Here is a 21,692-nt window from a genome sequence, read left to right as displayed (position 1 = left end):
TGTACCCATGTCCGGAATCGAACCTGGGTGTTCGGCGTGACGAGCGAACGCTTTAAACACTCGGCCACCCGACCGCCCCTTACATGGTTTTGAGTGAGTGAGTTTGGATTAAGTCCCGACAGATTGATACACCGTGTACAGCATTGCATATATACCACGACTTTTATACCGCCTCCTTCGTCCTGTGGATAGATCGTCTGCCAGGAGAGTGGGAGGTGCAGGGTTCGATATCCTAGCCACATGATACCAAAATACGTTAACATATGGTAATGTTGATACCCTGCCTGGCGCTCGGCATTAAGGCCTAAAACAAGGACTGGTCGGCTCAGAGTCTGTATACCCTGTTGGGTATCCATGTTAAACTGTGGCATGATATCTCAGTGGACTAGCTCTATAAAACCAGCATTAGTCCGGACAAGTACAAGCAGCCACACACAAATACACATGCGTGCCACGTCGCTATAAAATTGAACGCGACGTTAAACCCAGTTACCTCACCACTGTGTGATGAGTAAGGCAAATCGTAAACGTGTATTATCTTTTGTGGTGACATGGCGCTTACAAACCAAGGATCATGATCCACTCAAGTCCAGGATTCGATCCACGAACAGCGGATCCTGTCACCTAAGGGACATAACCAAGAGCTAAGCACAAAGAGGACAGCTTACACTGAGAACAGAGTGAAGCCGGAACACTGTTCGGGGATCTTCGTTGTCCTCTATGAGGGAGATCTCACGGTTGCCGTCGATGCAGAGGTAGCGTCGCGTCGTCATGTGGCGCAGTCGTATCTGCTGCTCCCACCGAATGACTTCACCTACAAGACAAACTTTACGTCACAGGGCGCATACGCATAGTTTCTATCAAACAATGGGGAAGCGACTTGTATTATTTTCAGGTAAAAACGTGGCGTTACAATTTGGCAACTAAAGATAAGTAATGATAGAGGACAAATGATGACGTCACAAATGCCTATCGAAAACATGAAATACTCTTTTCTTCGTCGTTTTACTCAACGTACACATATGTATCTATCTATCTATCTATCTGTCTATCTGTCTATCTGTCTATCTATACAGTCAAACATCGTTTTGTCGTAGCTGAAGGCCTACGTAAATACTTCGAGTTATCCGAGGTTAGAGGTTGTATTTTGTCATTTAAACTACAATAATGCGTTTTCAAACTTTTAAAGTATACACGTAAATAAAACAGGACGGAATGAGATGATTATACCCTAATGGCACAGAATGCCAGACTCTTCAAACTACAGGTCAGGCACTCCCTGCTCAAGGTAACGTCTGTTGATAATTGGAAATACCACACAGGCAGGAATAAAATACACTGACACTGGGTAGATAACGTTTCCAATCGAAATAAAGTGTCAATATTATACTTTTGTAATAACATTCTCTCGTTCGTAAGATCTACAGTTTGTTGCCGACTGTGCAGTTTATTATGATTGTGTTAGTGTATTGTGGGCGGACGCAGAGGCCGCGTATCAGTCTCCAGGCGAAATGGGATTCAATTGTAATAATATGTCAGAGCAAAGTCATCAACACAATACCATGCCATAGAAATCGTAAGAAAACGATGTTCCTGTCACATTATTTCCCGACAGTCTGCATCAGCTTGGCCAATAAACAACATTTATTCTGCACTTATCAAACTGTATACGCATCCTGTTGTGTTTGTTCCTACTCCATCATAACTTTTTATAGCCGACCAAATTAGAAAGGAAGTATTTGATAATCAATCGTAATTACCTGGCCTGATTTATACATTAGCTCGCAAACTGGAGGCCCCTTTGTTCCCCATATTGGAACAAAGAGACAAATAAGACGTGATCAAAGGATATTCAAGTTCTTATAATGGTCCTATATCTAGGTAACACACTGCTGTTTCTTTTGTTGTCCAGTGCGCGTTTAAACTCTAGTCTGCCTGCACGAATATAGAACAGCTTGTTCTCTGTACCTGAGGGAAAACTGTTCTTATGATTGTGGGAACCATCAACTTACCAATGAAAGAACTGCTCCCGATCGACTCACTATTTAGACAACTATTTCCCATCAACTTACCATTGTCCAAACTACTGCCGACATCCCACCATTGATGCACCTAATGCCGTGATATTCCCGTTGAGAAAACTGTCCCCACCGTCTGACAAACGAGGCAACGATTATGATTGAGGCACCTAATCTACGTTAGCTAACTATTGTAACAAGCGTTACCGTCATCTTACCGTCAAGCCAAGTGTTCCCATTAAAGGTACCTGTTCAAAAGCATCTGGCCAATGCATCGTACCATTGATAAAACTGTCTTCTCTATCTTACCCTTAACTTCCCCACCACTTTTCCAGTAAAACAACTGTCCCCATCATCTTTGCATTGAGACAACTTCCATACAGTCTTACCATTAAGATAACGGTCCTCACCATCTTACCATTAAGGCAACTGCCCCTCATCTTACCTTTGACACAACTATCTCCCCATCTTACCATTGAGATAGCTGTCCTCTCCATATTACCTTTAAGACAACGGTCCTCATCACCTTTCCGTTGAGACAACTCCCCCTCCCCAATCTTACCATTGATAACACTGTCTCCCAATGTTACCACTTATAAAACTGTCTCCCCCATCTTACCATTGTGACAACTGTCATCACCATCTTACCATTGAGACAACTGTCCCTGCCAACTTACCAGTGATAAAACTGTCTCCCCATCTTACCATTGAGACAACTGTCTCCCCCATCTTACCATTGAGACAACTGTCCCTGCCAACTTACCAGTGATAAAACTGTCTCCCCCATCTTACCATTGAGACAACTGACTCCCCATCCTACCATTGAGACAACTGTCCCTGCCAACTGACCAGTGATAAAACTGTCTCCCCCGTCTTACCATTGAGACAACTGTCCTCACCATCTTACCATTGAGATAACTGTCTCCCCATCTTACCATTGAGACAACTGTCCCTGCCAACTGACCAGTGATAAAAGTGTCTCCCCCATCTTACCATTGAGACAACTGTCTCCCCATCTTACCATTGAGACAACTGTCCTCACCATCTTACCATTGAGACAACTGTCTCCCCATCTTACCATTGAGACAACTGTCCTCACCATCTTACCATTGAGACAACTGTCTCCCCATCTTACCATTGAGACAACTGTCCCTGCAAACTGACCAGTGATAAAACTGTCTCCCCCATCTTACCATCGAGACAACTGTCTCCCCATCTTACCATTGAGACAAATGTCTCCCCATCTTACCATTGAGACAACTGTCTCCCCATCTTACCATTGAGACAACTGTCCTCACCATCTTACCATTGAGACAACTGTCTCCCCATCTTACCATTGAGACAACTGTCCCTGCCAACTGACCAGGGATAAAACTGTCTCCCCCATCTTACCATTGAGACAACTGTCTCCCCATCTTACCATTGAGACAACTGTTTTCAGCCTCGATCTGCCAGAAGGTGTTCCCGGAGGAGGGGGGAGAGAGTGTTCGAGGCTTGTGCTGATCCATCACTCTGATCCGGAAATGGACTGGAAGAATCACATCACACAACTTGCTGATTGCAATTCAAACATATCAAGTCGATTACACCAGGGCATCAGATCATATCAGTACATATCAGAACATACCAGAACATATTAGAACATCCCAGCACATATCAGAACATAGTAAGGGACGCTTATCATCTCAAAAATTGCTACATTGTAATTCGTGTTCCTAACGACACATGAACGTTCTTTATACGAGTCAATAGTACAGTGTTTATTTTCACCTTTGTCGGTGGAAAATAAATCGAGACAAAAGCTGTCTTAGTAATCATCATGACGACTTATCTTTACAATCTTCCTCTTTCATCTAGTTGCACTGACATGAGTAATTGCGTTCACAACGATTGCACAAACATACTGAAATGAACCAGCATCCCAGTCTCTGGTTATAATGGTAGCTGATCGTAAAATTGAAAAATGTTCGCATTGATTCAGTTTGCCACGAAAATTGAATATTATTTGCTGCTAGAAACTCCCATTTGTCATAGTCGTCTTGTCGTGGATGTTTTCATACAATGGTTTATACCAGACGACCCTAGTGCCAAAGGTGCTTCCTTGAGATTACAATATCAGACATAACCAAAATAGAGGTTACATGTGCAAATTAAAATGTCTCGAAACAATCCAGCGAAATGAAAAAAATATTCTATAAATACATACCATCCTCGGTAACCTCTTCGTCAAATAATCCCTCGGCGACTAAATACGCCTCTAGTTCTTTGTGGAACAATCGTATGGCACATCCACCCTGAAACAGAGGTACAGTGCAGATGCAGAAACAATTGATTGTAAACAAACAAGTTTGAAATTTAATTACTAATATTCTGTCTTTATCTTAAGAAAATATCCAACAGTGAAATATATCTTAAAGTGATATACACGAATGGTTATATACTGGTTATATAAAGTGTGATGCTCACAGCGCCGTGGTTTATACAGGAGCATGCATGCATATGTTTATATGGTATTGATCACATAGACTGGGGGGGTAGCACTGAGCACACGGTGGACACTGAGTCGGGTAGGCTCCCCCAGTTGGCCTAGGCTTGTGAGTAAAGAGTAAACCTGTCACAAACAACTACTGGTTAAGGTTAGACATAATGCTGTTAGACACATATAGTTCTGGTTAAAGTGACATGGTATGACACACAGGGATTTGTACATATGGCGAGTAGCACATGGGGTTGACAGGTGGAGTACGGAGTTCTTCCAGATCCATCAGAGATACCTCTGGGTGTTAGTTCACCAATCACGCACATCTTAAAAAATTATATAAATTTTAATTTTAATTTAATATTTCAAAAACTTAATTTGAAGTTTTAAATTTCCATTTTTATTAATACTCGTAATCTATTATAAAATAATTACCAAAAAATATATGTGTAAATTTTACAAGGTATTTCTCAAACTCTTTTCTTATTTTATTTAAAGTGTACGTGTTGTTTGTTATTGTTTGTTTTCATAATATTGTCATCAGGTTGACTGTGCGTGACAGGATATAGATGGTACAGTAGAGAGGGGGTTAGCCGACACCAGGAGATAGGCTACATGACCCATGCCTATACACGATTGTTACGAGTTTAGGTCCCAAGTGAAAGAGCCGTGACGAGGACGGACGTGTGGACGGACAGACATATTGACATATACTGAGCAGAACACATAGTAGTATACCCATAACAGCTACCTTGACGTATTTGGGAATTGTACAAATCCCACGCTGCAAATAAAATCATCGGAGTACTATCTGAATATTAAGTCTCTAAGTTCAGAAGAAACAATCTCGAAGCATGCATCACAACACTAGCTCTCACATACAATAGTGCATATACATTCATAGAAAACAATTAAGACAGAATAGAGCTCGTTTGCTCTTTATCTACGTAGAAATCAATAGAAGAGCGATCAGATGTAAAATAAGAGCATAATCAACTTTCTTGGTCGACTCGGTTACATATGATATAATAACGTTAACCTAACCGCCGAGAAGACTTCCTGGCTAGCTGGTACATAACCTTATACAGACTAAATAAGGCTGTACCCTAGGACTGATTACAAGTCTAGTTCAGCTAAGAATCACTGGGAGATGGTGTGGATACGCACTTTGACAAAGAGGTCGAGTTCTGGATTTTCTTTGCAGAAACGGACAAGGGTAAATCCGGTCCGCTCGACCCCAAGGTTAAGTTCCGACCTGTGGGAGAAACATGTTTATGCATTAAACTTTGTGATACCGTGAAGTTTTTTACTGTGAGACATTTCAGCTATATAAGAAATATATATGAGAAATATGATCTCTAGTATAAGAATGATGATGGATGAACTCGCATGATGACTGTTTTTGTACGACCAGTTGTTAACGATGCTGTCGTACATGTTTTACACATTAATGTTTCGTGGATGCGTATGAATATCACCTCAAAACAATTACGTTTAGAAATTGACAAGATTATTTGCATTTATGGAGATTTAAACGCAAAAACCGGAGTACCTACTGCGTAACGGAACGAGTGTACATCGGCTTTATTTCACGTTTATACCTCTATAAGCACAAGAAAAACATATTGATGTCAATTCTTGTAAATTCCTCAACAATAATAACCACACAGATTGCTTATTTGATGATTAACACCCATACAACTGTAGACAACACCAACACGAACGCAGTGACACCATCGTTCAGTGCAATAATATAACAAAAGCCCCGCCCATAATATCAAGAAAAAGTAGTCCGTTAGCGGGCGTATCCAAAATTCGTTTCTATGTATGGAAAAATAAACGCAAAAACAATTGCTTAGGAAACCAATAGAATGCCTTGGAATCATATCAATTTATTTATTAACAAATAAACAAGTTGATATCTTGAAGCCAAATAGTGAAATCGGACGATGTATTGTCCCGTAGAAAAGTCCGTTTCAAAGACGTTTCAGATTAACGAATCATTCATATGTAACCATGGACATCCTGACAGGATACGTGCGGAAAGCCGGGTTCTATGTGTAAGGGGTTCATTTCATTTCATTTCCAATACATATAGGCCACAGGCCTTTGTGTACAAAAGTTGAGTACAGACAGGTTTTAAGCTTTCAGTTTCGCATTTCTTTCTTCATTTGCAAGGGGTTTCAGTGTAAGGGGTTTCAGTGTAATATATTCTCGGAGAGGGTTTGATGTCAATATGTTTTCTTTGTATTGTGGATAAATAATTCTTCCTCGGGTTCCATGTAACGTAAACAATTGTTGAACATGTGTGTTATGAAAATAATTGTTTTGATATTCTCCTTTCAAGGTAGAATTGTGTATTGTGCCTTGAAGCAGTGATCTGAAGTATAATCTGACTCACACTGACTCACACGCACACACACTCACTTACACACACACACACGCACACACACACACACACGCACTTACACACACACACACACACACTCACTTACACACACACACACGCACACACACACAAACACACACATACACACTCACACACACACTCACTTACACACACACACACGCACTTACACACACACACACACACACTTACACACACACAAACACACACATACACACTCACTTACACACTCACTTACACACACACACGCACTTACACACACACACACACTCACTTACACACACACACGCACACACACACACACGCACACACACATACACACTCACATACACACTCACTTACACACACACACACACTCACATACACACTCACTTACACTCACTTACACACTCACTTACACACACACACACTCACTTACACACACACACACACACTCACTTACACACACACACACGTACACACACACACACACACAAACACACACATACACACTCACATACACACACACACACTCACACACACACGCACACACAAACTCACATACACCCACACACGCACACACCCACACATACTCTCTCTCTCTCTCTCTCACACACACACACTCACACAAAGACATACGTACACCATTAAGAAGTTATTTTGCGGTCCTAATCCCCAGCCTGTATTTGATGTCTTTCTACTTCCTATTTGTCACGTCAGTATCTCAGTAACAGACTTTTCACCCAACTGACGATGAACTTGTCATTGATACACTCGTCGGCCCACATGGTATGGATTATACAATAGACTGTCTGACCACTAAGTGATGGACTGTCCATCGATTATATATATCGATAACTAACTTGGTGACAGACAGTGCGTTATTAGATGTGATAGCAATTCATTGACGTAACCACTCCGTTTGTGGTCAATCGATCAACCTCACTTTATACTAATTGATACATTGTCCATCGGACAGTATGGCTATCGGTCAATTGACCCTTACGGTAATTAGTGAAGGAATACTTATCCACAAAACCAATGGTCTGATGGACATTCTGTTTGTGTAAACAATGGTAAGCTGTATCAAGTCTTTGAATGGCATTTAGAAGTGATACACATAAGGAAGAGAATTTATGGATCAATTTCTTTATAATGATAAAAAATAAATAAGTTGACATCCATCAATTCTCTTCCTTACTGGTAAGCTGGTTGCAGAGGCTATCGTTAGATGATGAGACAGTGCACAGTGTGCATCAAGATACAGTTACGTGGTTACAGTGTCCGTTACTATATGATGTGATGTTACAGTGGCAATCTCTATATGGTGTCTCTATATGGTGCTCCCATTCTTGCTGATCTGGTTCTTTATGCATATGAATCAGAATTTCTGCTCGGATTGGCAAAGTCCTCGTATGTCGCATCTTCCTAAGGCAAGGGAGTTAACTGACTTTAAAAAGTCCAGTTTCCACCCTTGCCGAACTTGGCTGGTATTATGGAGTTACGTTTTGGCTGGACTAACGAGTCTATGCATAGTCCAATCACAATCGTGCATCGAAATCGAAATCCGGTTCGTAAACTGTCCTGCAGATTTCGGTCGATTGCAGGATTTGCAAAGCATGTGCACTGCCAACTCGTTGTCAACGGATATTTTCCAAATCTGTTCATGTTTTTAATCAAGGTGCGCACGCATTGCGCGATGTAAGACTCGTTTTATCACAACATAGACCTTGATTATCGATCAGATCGTCTTGACGGGGCGCCACTGTTTTGTTTCAAGTAAATGCAAGTGATACGAGAGATGGAATCTGATTGGTCTAAAGGAGAGGCTCAGAAGGGACATAACTCGTAATAGCCACTGGTGGCGCTACGATAGAGCCCAGGAATTCCAGCCAAGTTCGGCAAGGGTGGAAACTGGACTTTTAAAGTCAGTTAACTCTCTTGCCTCGGGAAGATTCGTATGTCGATTATCTGATATCATTCAGTTACTATCAACTAGCCAATTCCTTTCTACTAACTAAGCCACCTGAGCTAGAAATAAAGGAGACGAGTGAGACCAGCTCATCTGTTTAATATTTAGATCTTTGCATACAGATTCAGAGTGAGAAAATGGTGTTACAGTGTCCATCGCTGTGTGGTGCGGGGGTTACAACGTCACTGTATGGTGAGGTCGTTCCTGCATGATTATGTGGCTTCAGTGTCCAACACGATCTAGTCAGATAGTTCCATTGTCTAACACTTGGATGGATACATCACTAGCATTGAGTGGTTTGTGGATAAATGGCTATCACATTTCAATTAGCTGGGTTACCAAACATAATGTGGATAACTAACCATCGCTAGTTGTTAAGAAGACAGTGTGGCCACCTCAAAGTAGCTACACGGATACACTGCTCAGTGGTTAAAGGTTTGTCGGATATAACACTTATCACTAGAAATTAGAGTCGATGGCTAAATTGAGCATCACAGCGGTGCCTAATCCCTACAGTTCGACCAACTGGGCGTATAGCTGACAACAGGCGGTGCAACGGTTTGTGACAAAACCGCCGGGAGACAATCAACCAGGCACACCACTGACACAAACTCGGGTGGGCATGACATTTGTCCAATGTAGCAGATATATTATTGGACCGATTCGCATCATATATTTTAACTGCCAAATTTCCTTGTTCCGATCGCTAGAAGCTGTAGGGTGCAAGCCATAAAATGAAAACTTCACTTGATATACAGATGCAAATATTATCAATTCCACTTCATGATCAACGGTTGTCATTGTAAAATTACACACAGGGGATATGAAGGTACACTGGTACGACGCCATGGATCCATATATACAGCGGCTTTTACGTGGATTTTATTGGTTGTACTCGCCTTTGTTCATAACTTCAGATATAATCCATTTGAAATCCCATCTATTATTGGCTGAATATTTGAAGTGTCAATTGATATGCAGGCATGTGAAAAGTTCAAAAATGAGGGCAGTTAATACGATTGCTTATTCCGATAATAATCTGGTCGGGGGCGGGGTGCTAGTGATCTGGTCACTTGAAAATAAAGAAACATCCTTTTTGCAAGGCCTTGCAAGCGTTATGCCATTTCTGCCATGATTATTGTATGAGTGAGTGAGGTGGGTTTGACGTCGCTTTTAACAGGATTCCAGTTACAACACGGAGTGACCAGTTACATCACGGAGTGACCAGTTACATCACGGAGTGACCAGTTACATCACGGAGTGACCAGTTACATCACGGAATGATGCAGGTCTTTTACGTTTATCACTTCGGTGAAACAACCATGGGTATGGAGCAAACAAACCTAGAAACATAATAAGGGTGATACGGGATTCGAACCCGCAATCATATGTTTTTGCGTGCCCAAGGGACGCTACTCTGCACAGCTAATTGCGGCGCCTTGAGCAGATGACAGGGCCACCCGTGCCTCCCCTATTTTATGACTACTGCACTGCGTGTCCAATAAACAGTTGGTATTGCTAGCTGAATTATCTGTAATCTCTTCTAAGAGGTTGAGTCCTGCTCCTTTAATAAACGTGGCAACCAAGCAAACAGAAAATTCGTGTTGACAGATCCGCCCTCAGAAGCTCATCTGACAAACAACAAAGTGTCGTTTTCCGCCATAAAATCTAATGGTGCAGTTTATGTCTAAGACTTAATCAACATTTGCTCTAACGATCCTTTACTTCCGTGTTATTTCCGGGCAAGCTTTGATCAAATCTTTAATTTCACAAGCCCGAAGCCATCTTAGTGTTGGTTCCAAACAATTGGGAGTCAGATCTTCAGGCATCTTCAGGAGATGTCGTGACTGGATGAGCAGGCCATATCCTGGTACACGAAAGAGTGCAGGGAACTGACTTGCGGTTGATATAGATTCAAGGGGCTTGTTCAAATGTTGTCTAACGCCATCGCTTTATATGGAATGATTGACCGATAAACAAAACGGTCTCGTTACGTAGTTTACTTTTGATGGTTATCTTGTATCTGCCATAGCTCCCACAAAGAAACGCCTCCATTCTTGACTTTAGGATGTTACTCTTTGAGAAAGTAGAGCCACGCGAATAATTGCCTCTGACATTGATTGAAGAAATCATTCTAAATATAGAACTAACATTATTGTCGATATCAATTTTGGAGTTCACTTCTGACATAATGGCTCGCATTCATCATTCTGTCCTGCCTAGTGCTGTAGAGACATAGCAGTTTCCGTTTGTCTGACAGAGGGACATGGCGGGCTTGACTTGGTAATAGAGTGGACAATGTACCAATACCAACACCATCTGTTTAATTTGTTTTGAGGCATGAAACGATCTCGATGGGTCTGTGGGCAAACTGTTAACCCCATATCCTCGAAGATCCGCCTCAGAATAGGTCTTCAGAAACTCAAGCTTGCCGCAAAAGGTGACTATGCTTATCGTAAGAGGCGAATAACGGGATCGGGTGGTCAGGGTGGCTTGGCTGCATGTCATCGTATCCAAATAGCGTGGATCGATGCTCATGAAGTCAATCAGTCTGGTCCAGACTCGATTACTTACAGACTGCCGTCATATAGCTTGAATATTGCTGAGTGCGGCGTTAAACAACAAACAAAACAAACTGTTGACCCGAGTCGTGAATGTAACCCTATATAACTACTGCATTGGGTTCCAGTGTGTGATGTAGGGCGTGGTGGTTGTGGTGGGATGTGTGTGTGCATATGATAAGAAGTCATGGTTAATCCTGCACGGACAAGGGGTATACAATAAGGAGTCATGGTTAATCCTGCACGGACAGGGGGTATACAATAAGGAGTCATGTTTCGTCCTTCACGGACAGGGGGTATTCCATAAGGAGTCATGTTTCGTCCTGCACGGACAGGGGGTATACAATAAGGAGTCATGTTTTGTCCTGCACGGACAGGGGGTATACAATAAGGAGTCATGTTTCGTCCTCCACAGACAGAGGTATACAATAAGGAGTCACGTTTCGTCCTTCACGGACAGGGGGTATACAATAAGGAGTCATGTTTCGTCCTTCACGGACAGGGGGTATACAATAAGGAGTCATGTTTCGTCCTTCACGGACAGGGGGTATACAATAAGGAGTCATGTTTCGTCCTGCACGGACAGGGGGTATACAATAAGGAGTCATGTTTCGTCCTTCACGGACAGAGGGTATACAATAAGGAGTCATGTTTCATCCTGCACGGCCAGCGGGGATACAATAAGGAGTCATGTGTCGTCCTGCACGGACAGGGGATATACAGTAAGGAGTCATGGTTCGTCCTGCACGGACAGGTGGTATACAATAAGGAGTCATGTTTCATCCTGCACGGCCAGGGGGTATACAATAAGGAGTCATGTTTCGTCCTGCACGGACAGAGGGTATACAATAAGGAGTCATGTTTCGTCCTGCACGGACAGGGGGTATACAATAAGGAGTCATGTTTCGTCCTGCACGGACAGGGGGTATACTATAAGGAGTCATGTTTCGTCCTGCACGGACAGGGGGTATACAATAAGGAGTCATGTTTCGTCCTTCACGGGCAGAGGTTATACAATAAGGAGTCATGTTTCGTCCTGCACGGACAGGGGGTGTATAATAAGGAGTCATGTTTCATCCTGCACAGAGAGGGGGTATACAATAAGGAGTCATGTTTCGTCCTGCACGGACAGGGGGTGCATAATAAGGAGTCATGTTTCGTCCTTCACGGACAGGGAGTAAACAAAAAGGAGTCATGTTCCGTCCTACACGGGCAGGGGGTATACAATAAGGAGTCATGTTTTGTCCTGCACGGACAGGGGGTATACAATGAGGAGTCATGTTTTGTCCTTCACGGCCAGGGGGTATACAATAAGGAGTCACGTTTCGTCCTTCACCGAAAGGGGGTATACAATAAGGAGTCATGCTTCGTCCTTCGCGGACAGGGGGTATACAATTAGGAGTCATGGTTCATCCTGCACGGACAGGGGTATAAAATAAGGAGTCATGTTTCGTCCTGCACGGACAGAGGGTATACAGTAAGGAGTCATGTTTCGTCCTTCACGGACAGGGGGTATACAATAAGGAGTCATGGTTCATCCTGCACAGACAAAGGGTATACAATAAGGAGTCATGGTTCATCCTGCACAGACAGAGGGTATACAATAAGGAGTCATGTTTCGTCCTGCACGGACAGGGGGTATACAATAAAGAGTCATGTTTCGTCCTTCACGGACAGGTGGTATACAATAAGGAGTCATGGTTCATCCTGCACAGATAGGGGTATACAATCAGGAGTCATGTTTCGTCCCAAAGGTGCAGGAATTATACAGAGTTGTCTAGATCTGGGTGCCGTTTTACACAACAACCTTTGTGCTACGACTGTCGTATTTCTATTTAAGGTATGGGAGGTAGGATCACCTGAGTGCTTAGATCGCTTTGTACAACGGACGCCATCATGGGCTGAAGTTATACAGAAATGATTCATGTTTAGACCTGCTTGGGCAGGATTTATACAAAAAGGAAACATGTTAAGACCAATAAGGGCAGCAGTAATACAGAAATGATTCATGTTTAGACCTGCTTGGGCAGGATTTATACATAAAGGAAACATGTTTAGACCAATAAGGGCAGCAGTTATACGGTAATGATCCATGTTTAGACTTGCACAGGCATCCGTTTGGTAGCAAGGAGTCATGTTTAGACCTACCCGTAGTTTGCGGTGTCTATCTGGAAGGGCGTGCTGGCGTGGAAGTAGTGGCCTGGGGACTTGATACTCTCGAAACAGATCTGGTCGTAGATTTGTACCTGGAAAATAACAATGACAAACAGTATTGATGTGCGTCGTTGTACATTGAGACTTACAAATTAGGTTTAGGTGATAATCATACTGTGTTTTCAACGTAGAGCTAGGTAGAATTAACAGCGATAAATGAAATTTGAACGAAATACGCAGCATACGATTTCTATCGTGTTTTCTGCCCATAATGTATTGCCGTACGTAGTATTTCTACGAACATACTCTCTGTTTCACCGTTTTCCTTCCGTTTCTATAATGTATATAGTTCCTATTTCTTCTTTATCCTTCAGTTTCTATAATGTATATAGTTCCTATTTCTTCTTTATCCTTCAGGTTCTATAATGTATATAGTTCCTATTTCTTCTTTATCCTTCCGTTTCTATAATGTATATAGTTCCTATTTCTTCTTTATCCTTCAGTTTCTTTAATGTATATAGTTCCTATTTCTTCTTTATCCTTCAGTTTCTATAAGTATATAGTTCCTATTTCTTCTTAATCCTTCAGTTTCTATAAGTATATAGTTCCTATTTCTTCTTTATCCTTCAGTTTCTATAATGTATATAGTTCCTATTTCTTCTTTATCCTTCAGTTTCTATAATGTATATAGTTCCTATTTCTTCTTTATCCTTCCGTTTCTATAAGTATATAGTTCCTATTTCTTCTTTATCCTTCAGTTTCTTTAATGTATAAAGTTCCTATTTCGTCTTTATCCTTCAGTTTCTTTAATGTATATAGTTCCTATTTCTTCTTTATCCTTCAGTTTCTATAAGTATATAGTTCCTATTTCTTCTTAATCCTTCAGTTTCTATAAGTATATAGTTCCTATTTCTTCTTTATCCTTCAGTTTCTATAAGTATATAGTTCCTATTTCTTCTTTATCCTTCAGTTTCTATAAGTATATAGTTCCTATTTCTTCTTAATCTTTCAGTTTCTATAAGTATATAGTTCCTATTTCTTCTTTATCCTTCAGTTTCTATAATGTATATAGTTCCTATTTCTTCTTTATCCTTCAGTTTCTATAAGTATATAGTTCCTATTTCTTCTTAATCCTTCAGTTTCTATAAGTATATAGTTCCTATTTCTTCTTTATCCTTCAGTTTCTATAATGTATATAGTTCCTATTTCTTCTTTATCCTTCAGTTTCTATAAGTATATAGTTCCTATTTCTTCTTTATCCTTCAGTTTCTAAAATGTATATAGTTCCTATTTCTTCTTTATCCTTCAGTTTCTATAAGTATATAGTTCCTATTTCTTCTTAATCCTTCAGTTTCTATAAGTATATAGTTCCTATTTCTTCTTTATCCTTCAGTTTCTATAATGTATATAGTTCCTATTTCTTCTTTATCCTTCAGTTTCTATAAGTATATAGTTCCTATTTCTTCTTAATCCTTCAGTTTCTATAAGTATATAGTTCCTATTTCTTCTTTATCCTTCAGTTTCTATAATGTATATAGTTCCTATTTCTTCTTTATCCTTCAGTTTCTATAAGTATATAGTTCCTATTTCTTCTTTATCCTTCAGTTTCTAAAATGTATATAGTTCCTATTTCTTCTTTATCCTTCAGTTTCTATAAGTATATAGTTCCTATTTCTTCTTTATCCTTCAGTTTCTATAAGTATATAGTTCTTATTTCTTCTTTATCCTTCAGTTTCTATAAGTATATAGTTCCTATTTCTTCTTTATCCTTCAGTTTCTATAATGTATATAGTTCCTATTTCTTCTTTATCCTTCAGTTTCTATAAGTATATAGTTCCTATTTCTCCTTTATCCTTCAGTTTCTATAAGTATATAGTTCCTATTTCTTCTTAATCCTTCAGATTCTATAAGTATATAGTTCCTATTTCTTCTTTATCCTTCAGTTTCTATAATGTATATAGTTCCTATTTCTTCTTTATCCTCATTTTCTAAAATGTATATAGTTCCTATTTCTTCTTTATCCTTCAGTTTCTATAAGTATATACTCTCTGTTTTCCCTTTATACTTCTGTTTCTATAGGTATATACTTTCTATATTCCCCTTTATCCTCCTGTTTCGATATGTATTATACTTTCTATATTCCCCTTTATCCTCCTGTTTCTACAAGTATATACTCTCTTTATTCCCTTCTGTTTCTACATCTATAAATCTTTGTATTCCTCTTTTTCCTTCTGTTTTTATATGTATATGCTATCTGTATTCCCCTTTCTCCCCCTGTCTCTATATGTATATACTCTCTTTATTTCCCTTTATCCTTTGGCTTTTATGTGGAAATACTATCTGTTTCCCGTTTATCCTTCTGTCTCTATATGTACATACTATCTGTATTCCTTTTGTATTACTGTGGGGGTGAGTTGTATTACTGCGGGGGTGAGTTGTATTACTGCGGGGGTGAGTTGTATTACTGTGGGTGTGAGTTGTATTACTGTGGGGGTGAGTTTTATTATTGTGGGGATGAGTTGTATTATTGTGGGGGTGATTTGTATAACTATGGGATGAGTTGTACTATTGTGGGGGTGAGTTGTATTACTGTAGGGGTGAGTTGTATTACTATGGGATGAGTTGTATTATTGTGGGGTGAGTTGCATTACTGATGGGGTGAGTTGTATTAGTGTGGGGGTGAGTTGCATTATTGTGTGTGTGTGTGTTGTATTACTTTGGGTGTGAGTTGTATTACTGTGGGGGTGAGTTGTATTATTGTGGGGATGAGTTGTATTATTGTGGGGGTGCGTTGCATTACTGATGGGGTGAGTTGTATTACTGTGGGGGTGAGTTGTATTAGTGTGGGTGTGAGTTGTATTATTGTGTGTGTGTGTGTGTGTGTGTGTTGTATTACTGTGGGTGTGAGTTGTATTACTGTGGGTGTGAGTTGTTTTATTGTTGGGGATGAGTTGTATTATTGTGGGGGTGATTTGTATAACTATGGGATGAGTTGTACTATTGTGGGGGTGAGTTGTATTACTGTAGGGGTGAGTTGTATTATTGTTGGGATGAGTTGTATTATTGTGGGGGTGATTTGTATAACTATGGGATGAGTTGTACTATTGTGGGGGTGAGTTGTATTACTGTAGGGGTGAGTTGTATTACTATGGGATGAGTTGTATTATTGTGGGGGTGAGTTGTATTACTGTGGGGGTGAGTTGTATTACTGTGGGGATGAGTTGTATTACTGTGGGGGTGAGTTGTATTACTGTGGGGATGAGTTATATTATTGTGGGGTGAGTTGTATTATTGTGAGGTGAGTTGTATAACTATGGGGATGAGTTGTATATACTGTCTGTATTCCCTTTGTATTACTGTGGGGGTGAGTTGTATTAATGTTGGTTTGAGCTGCTTACCACTTCCCCTTCTGACTTGACCTTGTATTGAGGTAGGATGCGAAATTGGGCATTTTTGGCGTTGAAGTCTTGTAACATGATCTGAAAAAAGACAGACATATTAGCTCAAGTTGTCATGTACTTTTCATCGCCATTTTGCCTTTTTCTTCGCTCAATGGAATCTGTTTCGGAGACTGGTACTTCTCCGGCGTTGACGCTTGAATATTTACTTACATAAGAATGCTTAGTTTTTACGATATGGCAACATACGAGGGAGACACTATATTTTCATATGTCATTCTTAGAATAATATACCATACTTTCATTCACAAAATTAATTCAAGGAACCGCGCAGGAATACTATGTCTGAGTGAACAGACTCATTTATTATATCGTTATTATGCCAAATGATTCAGCCATGCTTGTTCACAAAAGCGCTGGAAAAGCTAAAGTATCGAGGATAGCCAGACAACCATTTTTGTTAAAGCAAGTAGGCGTCGTATCGATGAAGGGGATTATTAATAGTAGTTCCTGGATACCAACCTAATTTATATACTTATCAGGTAGTGATACCAAGTGTATCGGACTGTTTTTTCGCATCGATAACAATATTCATTAGAGAGAACAACGTATAGCAGGTATCGCAATAATTATACCACCATACTGCTATATTGGCCTCACATGGTGCTAAAGCTAGGCAACTAGTTAATTAAGGCCTTGGATACACGTGGCAATTTAACAAATTTTAGTGATGACATATGGAATATCAATTTACATTAATATCTTATGTCATTAATCCATATCATCATTATAGATAGTTTGCAATTATTGCCTCCATTCAAGACCCGTGAAGATTCCGGGGTAGAACAGGTCTTCAGCAACCCATGCTTGCCGTAAAAAGTGACTATGCTTGTCGTAAAAGGCGACTAACGGGATCGGGTGGTCAGGCTCGCTGACTTGGTTGATGCATGTCATCGATCCCAATTGCGTGGATCGATGCTCATGATGTCAATCACTGGATTTTCTGGTCCATACCCGATTATTTACAGACCGCCGTCATATAGCTGGAATATTGCTGAGTGCGGCGTTAAACAACAAACCAACCAACCAACCTCCATTCAAATATTTCTACTCTTCATTGGTTCACTTTATCCCCCAAGTAGCTATTCATCTCAAGTGAGTGTACAAGAAATGTCGTTTTGGTATAGGCTTACTTTCACTTGTAAAGTTACCCAGTAATATGTTTGGCACAGTTTTGTGCCAGTGTAGTTTCATTGATTCATGATATCATTCCATGAATGTTTTTCATGTAACAAAAATCCTAAATCGCAGCAACCTAGACTTTTTGATGCACCCCAGATGACGGCTATCACAATGTCGGAATGGGCCTGCGTAATTTTAATTCAGAAAATGAATCGAAAATCGGATTAGCATCGATCCCAATTTCGAACGTTCCCAACAGGGATGCGGTTTAGCGTTATGGGATGCTACGGGGGAATATCAAGCTGATTAAGACGTGTTATTAAAGCTGAGATTCAGACCCAATATCTCATTACCATTGCGGTAGTGAGAAGTCACCAGGCTTACTCCTAACATAACGCTCCTATTGCTGATCACCCCGCTCATTGGATTACGTTAATCACTTCCCAGGTACTCGACTTCGTAGCAGCACGATCAGCAGTTGTTTAAACACACATGTAGGGAGGTTCCTTGGATTACGTTTGTGGTAGCTGCGAATGTATCGGGGGTGTGTTTGTTTTCTCAGTCTGTCAGTTGGAAGAGGGTACACATGTAAGACAGACACTCCACACGATTTGCCACCCAGAAAATGTTTTACTATCAATCAATACACTTCGTGGGCCGGCGACTTTGATGTCGTTTATATATAGCCACTCCAGCGTACATTCATTATTGCACTCGCGTTGGAAGACCAAGACACATGACTTTTGATAACACTGAAAAAACATCCCAGGTTTGAACAACGGAGGGGGTTGGTAGACACAATTAGTTTTCAAAGTAATATTTCCGTTGCCATTGGGAAAACGAATTAAGAACTTATGCACATAATTCTTTAAGGCTCCGTAGAAGCATCCATCAAACATGCCTTTGTTAATTATATATTACCTTGTACTAAAGTACGTTCTGGGCGTTTTCATATTTTTCAGAAAACTTTGACATTGAAATTAAGACAAATATTCAAAATGTTTCATGTAAGTATCACTGGATAAGTTCGTGATGTTTTTCATCTCTATTATCTTCTTCAAAGAACTGTGTTGGAGATCGTGATGATGGGATGCTGATGCATTTGAGGAATGTCTCATCACTTGATTATACCTGTCATGGGCTGTTTGATATACATGGAACACGTCTCACTGGGCGACTGCGTTGTGAAACACTGATGATAAGATGGGGATTCAGAGAACGGGCTAGAGGCAACAGACTCCGCGACGAAGGAGATAAAGCACGGTTTGATTGGCGGGCCAAGTATTTCAAAACATACTTTGCCCGCTTAATCGAATTTTGTTTGTGTTTTAGAGAAAATGTTTCTATTTTCTATCATTATCTTTACGACATAATTATTTGTTTCTTTAATTGTTTAACGCCGCACACAGGGTACGATGACACCTTTTCTGGTGGGATTGACATTAATATAATATATTATATAATGTGTGTGTGTGTGTGTGTGTGTGTGTGTGTGTGTGTGTGTGTGTGTGTGTGTGTGTGTGTGTGTGTGTGTGTGTGTGCAATTGACAAAACCCGTCCGAAATCAGAAATATATGATAAATCTAGCGTCCAGTGAAGGATTACGACTATATCATATGCTTGTGTGTATGACTCACAATAACATAGTGATGATACCAGGTGTTCGCCAAAAGGTGAGCGTATCCTGCCCCGCCTCATCCTCCCCATCTGTATAACGTTCCTCCTTGCCAAAGAGGTAAAACCGTTGAGCCATACACATCCATAACACAACACATGTGCTGTTACATTACACATGTACCGTTACACTACACGTACCGTTACGCTATACGTACCGTTACGCTATACGTACCGTTACACTACACGTACCTTTACGCTATACGTACCGTTATGCTACACGTACCGTTACGCTATACGTACCGTAATGCTACACGTACCGTTACGCTATACGTATCGTTACGCTACACGTACCGTTACGCTATACGTATCGCTACACTACACGTACCGTTACACTACACGTACCGTTACACTACACATGTACCGTTACGCTGTACCTACCGTTACACTACACGTACGTTACGCTATACGTACCGTTATGCTACAGGTACCGTTGTGCTATACGTACCGTTACACTACACGTACTGTTACGCTATACGCACCGTTACGCTACACGTACCGTTACGCTATACGTTTCGTTACACTACACATGTACCGTTACGTTATACGTACCGTTACATCAAAGTACCGTTACACTACATGTACCGTTAAGTATATATGAACCGTTACAATACACGTACCGTCACGCTATACGCTACACGTTCCGTTACGCTATACGTATGACTATAGATGACGTAACCTACCATCATGTTGTTCTTGTCTCGCTGACTTGTCTGTGATGTACACATGTGAATGTACTTGTTGGTGAACGTGTGCTTCAGCTGCAACCAAGACAACAGTAAACAAAACCATTGTGAGTATATTGAAAAACATCTAAGTGTTATGATATATACTACTAAAAACGATTTAAAAACCACCCGATTCTTTCATATTACCATAGTTAATCTGTCATGGCATGACATATTAACTATAGTAATATAAAAGAATCCGGTGCCTTTAACGTCTTTGGACTGGTATACAAGTGCCCCTGTGTCTTTAATAATAATAATAATAATAATAATAATAATAATAATAATAATAATAATAATAAGTCCATTTATACTGCGCCAGATTCCATTCACCAAGATAATGCTCGTGGCGTTACATAGTTTTCATAACCTGATATAAATATTCTGTTAATGCAATGGAGGAAATAGCTTAAAGACAGGATCCTGATTTTAAGAAAGTCAACTGATTCGAATCATTCATCTAATGATAAAGAATATTCTGTCTAAAACGAATATAAAGTGTCTGGGAAACAAATCTAAAACACCCGTTACATACGACGTCAAAAGGTATCCTTTATAATATAAAACAAAACAAAAATAATTACGTTGTACCTCTTTTATATCATGCTTTTATCACACATGTCTCTAAACAGCCCATATTGACAGTGCCCATTAAAATGTATTCACCTCCGACAAACACCATGCTGCTTTATGCGACAACTGAGACCCCCCGCAGTAATTTCTTTAGGATAATCTCTGGTTACCGTTAGGAGGAAAGATGGTGAAAGCAATATATCAGATGACAATCGATGCCTTTTGTATCAAATACATGTAAACAAGCCAGCATAGCCGAATAATTCAGATTGAGAGTGACGATGTATTTGCAGTCTCTGCTCTGAAAATCCCATTCTTTTAATGAAAGAAAGCAGTAACGCTTTGTTCAACTGGAGCACTAAAAGCAATTTTTATCTCTTTATTAAGCGTCTTATTGAGTCTTTACCAGAGATGCGTCTCGGCTTCATCGTTACAGGGCATTAACCTGACTGAATGAGGTGATTAATTGGTAAGAATAACGTTTGTAATGACAGTTAAGGTACACCGAACCTCATCTATAACACTCTCTTAATACAGATTCGTGCTTCCCAATACTGGAAGGTTATA

The 21,692-nt window shown here is 40.3% G+C and overlaps 1 protein-coding gene across 6 annotated transcripts in view; it reads right to left on the bottom strand.

The window, feature by feature from the left end:
- The window catches only part of LOC124145828 (inositol 1,4,5-trisphosphate receptor type 3-like), a 180,350-nt gene that overhangs the window by 85,112 nt on the left and 73,546 nt on the right, over nt 1-21,692 (bottom strand). For 4 of the 6 annotated variants that reach the window (XM_046515808.2, XM_046515885.2, XM_046515963.2 and 1 more), the window contains exons 6-13: nt 20,508-20,585; nt 16,969-17,049; nt 13,565-13,662; nt 5,665-5,752; nt 5,249-5,281; nt 4,225-4,312; nt 3,439-3,546; nt 669-814 (exon numbers count right to left, since the gene is read on the bottom strand). In XM_046515808.2, the coding sequence (XP_046371764.1) occupies nt 669-814; nt 3,439-3,546; nt 4,225-4,312; nt 5,249-5,281; nt 5,665-5,752; nt 13,565-13,662; nt 16,969-17,049; nt 20,508-20,585 (720 nt within the window). The remainder of the gene's footprint in view (nt 1-668; nt 815-3,438; nt 3,547-4,224; nt 4,313-5,248; nt 5,282-5,664; nt 5,753-13,564; nt 13,663-16,968; nt 17,050-20,507; nt 20,586-21,692) is intronic. The other 2 variants (XM_046516129.2, XM_046516303.2) reach the window with 1 other exon arrangement.

The sequence above is a fragment of the Haliotis rufescens genome, unplaced genomic scaffold, assembly GCF_023055435.1.
Source record: "Haliotis rufescens isolate VD_foot unplaced genomic scaffold, xgHalRufe1.0.p SCAF_17, whole genome shotgun sequence".
Classification (NCBI taxonomy): domain Eukaryota; kingdom Metazoa; phylum Mollusca; class Gastropoda; order Lepetellida; family Haliotidae; genus Haliotis; species Haliotis rufescens.
The sequence above is the reverse complement of the archived record's forward strand: the minus strand, read 5'-3'. Positions and strand labels throughout refer to the sequence as shown.